General features: G+C 43.3%; 1 protein-coding gene across 1 annotated transcript; it reads left to right on the forward strand.

Moving 5' to 3' along the window:
• Window positions 1–1,167: 1,167 nt before the first annotated feature.
• Window positions 1,168–4,059, forward strand: LOC307266949 (somatostatin receptor type 2-like; the record flags this gene model as incomplete). Its single annotated transcript, XM_080049091.1, has 3 exons — window positions 1,168–1,555; window positions 2,261–2,586; window positions 3,628–4,059. 3 exons carry the CDS (start codon window positions 1,168–1,170, stop codon window positions 4,057–4,059), a joined length of 1,146 nt encoding a protein of 381 aa, XP_079905217.1.
• Window positions 4,060–4,491: the final 432 nt, after the last annotated feature.

Raw genomic sequence — 4,491 nt, forward strand, 5'->3', positions numbered from 1 at the left:
GAGCCGACTGCTGTCACTGCAGGGTTAGAGTGAGTGATCCTGCCACGCACAGCGCCGGAGCTGTTTGTCCCCGAGATCAATTGAATAAACATTTGCCTCTCCGTTCACCCGCTGCGGTCAGGTGTACCTTCGCATGTATGTATTCATGGGGGAAGCATTAACACACGCACGCGCACACATATGCATTGCACACCTGACCTGGACTGCTGGGCTCAATGTAATTAGTTTTTTTTTTGTGTTGGTCTGGACTGAGTTCAAAAGTGGGTAAAAGATCACAGGCGCAGATGAGATGTACAGCTGAAATGGAAGCGAAGCACTGATATAAATATGGCACCAAAGTAAGAAATCCTGATTAATTTTTATGGTCAGCGATGCCGGCACATGTTTTATGAAATATTAAAACAAACTATCTTCCTTGGTGCTAAAAGTATGCTAATTTTGAAAATCTCCAGTGTTTGGGGGGTTTGCGCATCTCACACTGACAACCCTCCAGGCTCTTCTGTACTTCTCTGCTGTGTTTCTCAAATGAAGGAGTTATCATTATTTATTGATTTATTTGTAAAAGCTGCACAGTGCACATCATGCATAATTTGGACATGGCACGGATAATCAAGGAGTGGACCAACTTGATATTTTTACTCGTACCTTGATCGAAGGCATGCATGTAATGATGTAAATAAACCAACCTTGCAACGTTTGCCGTGGATCTGCTTGGACTATTATTATTTGTCAAAAGAAATATTGTCTCTTTCACAGCCATATTAACTGCTCTTTTCACTGCATTGTCTCTCTCTCTCTCTCTCTCTCTCTCTCTCTCTCTCCATAGACCTATGTTGCTCCTTTACTGCTACTCTACTGCTGGGATGTGATACTTGTGATTCCTCGTTAATGAAAATCCCCAGTCATTCCAATCCCCAGAGGCCCAAACCCCTAGACCCCAAAATCTGAAAAATAATCTTTTTATCTTAGAACTTTGTCCCTTTCCCTATTTTCCACAGCCTTGTGTGGTGAAACCAATGCGTTTAAGCAGGAAAAATCATAACCTTAAACCTTATCATTATCCATCTTCTCCAAAATCCTTTTATGATTACACCTTTACCCCTTAACTTGTTGCCATCTTTAGACACTTGTATCTCTTAAGTACCCTTAAACCCTTTAGTAGTCATCATGGCGTTGGATCAGTGGCCCTTTGCCCAGACTCCCCCCAACATGTCCATCCCAGAGCCCCTTCTGTACGACAGCTACATCCAGGGGAACGAGTCGGACCTGGACATGAACATCTCGGAGACCAGGCAGCACCACCAGGACAAAACCAGCTCGGTGGTCATCACCCTGATCTACTTCATGGTGTGCACGGTGGGGCTGTGCGGCAACGCCTTGGTCATATACGTCATCCTGCGCTACGCCAAAATGAAGACGGTGACCAACATCTACATTCTCAACCTGGCGGTGGCTGACGTTCTGTGCATGATGAGCCTGCCCTTCATCGCCATGCAGCTGGCCCTGGTGCACTGGCCCTTTGGACAGGCGCTGTGCAGGGTGATCATGACCGTAGGTAGGTTCTGGAGCAGAGGGTGTATCAAAAAAAAAGCAGCAGCAGTTTAACTGGCCAAAGAAGGAGTTGTCCTAAATCATCTGAAAAAAAACCTAGATAAACATGTTTCCTTTTTTAAATGTTGACTCTTTAGTTGCAAATTTTGTTTGTGTTTTAATTTGTTTTAGTTAGATTTCTAGGGCACTTAAAGCTCCCATATTATACACTTTTCGGTTCTATTATACACCATATTATATGGTCTTAGTGGTCCCTTATACGTTTTTCTTTAATTGAGAATTCTGACTGGAGTATATTGGGGGGGGAGGGGTGGTGGTTTCAGAAAGGGGGAGAGTGAGAAAAGGAGAGATTGTTATTTTTTAAAATATTTTGGCAGTCTCTAGGCACACCGTATGGATATGTTAGAACACATTTAAAAAGTGCATCTAACATAATATGTGACCTTTAAGATAAGCAAACTATCTCCTTGCTGTAGATGTTTTTTTTCATTAAAAATGTTGGAAAATGTAGACCTTTTACAACAATGGCAATGTGTAGACTAGACTGAAGTTGCAATCCAAACAGTGTTAGTCACCCTGACTCACTAACAGCCTTTATCACACTTTATACTACCTTGACCAAAAGAACAGGCATTAGCAATTACTGATATCGACACTTGAAATATATCATCCCTTACCTGTTTTTCCTCACCCCTCTACTCCCTCCCAGACTCTCTCAATCAGTTCACCAGCATCTTCTGTCTGATGGTAATGAGCATCGATCGATACTTGGCTGTGGTACACCCAATTAAGTCCACAAAATGGAGGAAGCCCCGCTTCGCCAAGCTTATTAACCTGACAGTATGGGTTGTGTCGCTGTTAGTCATCCTACCTACTATGATCTTCAGTGGCCTGGACAAAGTGCCAGTATGTGGGATCATTTGGCCCGAGCCCCAGGACGTCTATTACACAGCCTTCATATTCTACACCTTCTTCATTGGATTCTTCATGCCGCTGACAGTCATATGCATGTGCTACCTGCTCATTATAATCAAGGTGAGAGCCGGCCCCTGTATGCATATATGTAACATCATGTTCTTTTTTTGCTTCCTTATTATTCTGAAAGTTCAGTAACAAGATATTCTATTATTAGCAATATGACTTAAATTTAACCAAGACTGTTGAAGTCTTTTAGCCACTTGAGTAGATATATGTAAATGGCTCAATTCAAAATGTCACTGTTGCATACATGTGAAGTAACTATTTTGTTCACTATCAAGTTAGATAAGCCAAAGACAGCAACCAATTGTAGCTTGTTTGTTAAAGTCATTGCTCCTGGCCATTAAATTGTCAAGCATAAAACCCTAACCCTAAGTGAAACCAAACCTTCAGTTTGGTAACAGATTGTTTTTGGCTTCAGATCTGTTTGCTTAACCAAGACAACTGCCTCGTGGTTGGCTCTTTGCAAAATATCAAATAAGGGTACATCTCGAAGTGCATATTACAGAAAAGGTCACCTACTGTACCAATTGCACTTTTTTATAGTTTTTCAACATTAATATTGGACCCCAGTGTGACTAGAGACTCCCAAAGTATGGAAAAAAACACCCCTCTTTCTTGTATTCCACCTCCAACCTTCTGAAAACCAGTTTTCAAAAACCTGTCAGATTTCTCAGGAGCCATGCAAACCTAATGCCAATTACAAACCTAACTTAGCACTACATCCACCTGTGATAAGCACTTCCCAAGATCCACCTTAATCTAACTGGCATTCAAAAATGCAGTTAGATTCAGGTCCAATAGGAGCAGGCTGGGCTTTTTAGAAGGCGGGGCTTAAAGAGACAGGCGCTAAAAAAGAGCGTTCCAGACAGAGGCTGAAAATAGGAGATTCAGAGATGGCACTGTGAGAAATATAAATGTTTTTTTGGTAATACTATACCACGAAAACAGTTACTAGTAGAAACCCAAATAACAATTTTGAACCTAAAAATGTGCATAGCATGTGACCTTTAAGATGTTTCTGTGTCTTACAGTGTGAACATTGTGCCTTTACACTTGAGAGATTGTAAACCATTGACTGTCCATTCCTTTTGCCAGGTGAAGTCGTCCGGCATGCGGGTGGGTTCCACCAAGCGCAAGCGTTCCGAGCGTAAGGTGACACGGATGGTGTCCATCGTGGTGGCGGTGTTCGTCCTCTGTTGGCTCCCATTCTACATCTTCAACGTCACCTCAGTCACTGGCTCTATCAAACCCACCTCGGCCGTTAAGAGCACCTTCGACTTTGTGGTGGTGCTGGGCTACACCAACAGCTGCGCCAACCCCATCCTGTATGCCTTCCTGTCAGACAACTTCAAGAAGAGCTTTCAGAATGTCCTGTGCATCAAGAAGGTGGCGGGACTGGACGAGATCGAGCGCAGCGACAGCAGGGCGGACCGGAGCCGCATGGCTACCGACGCCGCCATCATCAACGCCAACTTGGAGACTCACAATGCTGCCCTGATCAATGGTGAGCTGCAGACCAGCATCTGATTCCACGTTGTCAGACCAATGGGCTGCCAGTGAACCGATGGTGACCTTTTTTGGTTCAAAAAATGCGGGGGCAGGAGGATGACGCAACAGCTGCTGTGCATAGAAGTTGACTCATGAGCAAAGTCCAAGAGAAAAATAAACAATTTCCTCGTTTTTTTTTGTTCAGAGATCAGGGAAAGTACACTGACACCAGCTCACAACTCTTGATATTTTGGTTACTGTGGCAACTTGAGCCTGAGGCTGATTAAAAAATGTTCATTGACTGAAGTGACTTTCATCACTCTAGGGACAAAGTGACGTTGAATCTTTACAAAAACAAGAATGCTTGTCAGCTTGAGGTTTCTATCAAGTTGTTAGAACTAATGCAGACTGAACCAAAATCGAAACAAGATGCCGGATTAGAGCGTGGATGGCTGGGACTCACGGGAGATA

Source organism: Ammodytes marinus (genome assembly GCF_949987685.1).
Source record: "Ammodytes marinus genome assembly, chromosome: 20".
Taxonomy (NCBI): Eukaryota; Metazoa; Chordata; class Actinopteri; order Uranoscopiformes; family Ammodytidae; genus Ammodytes; species Ammodytes marinus.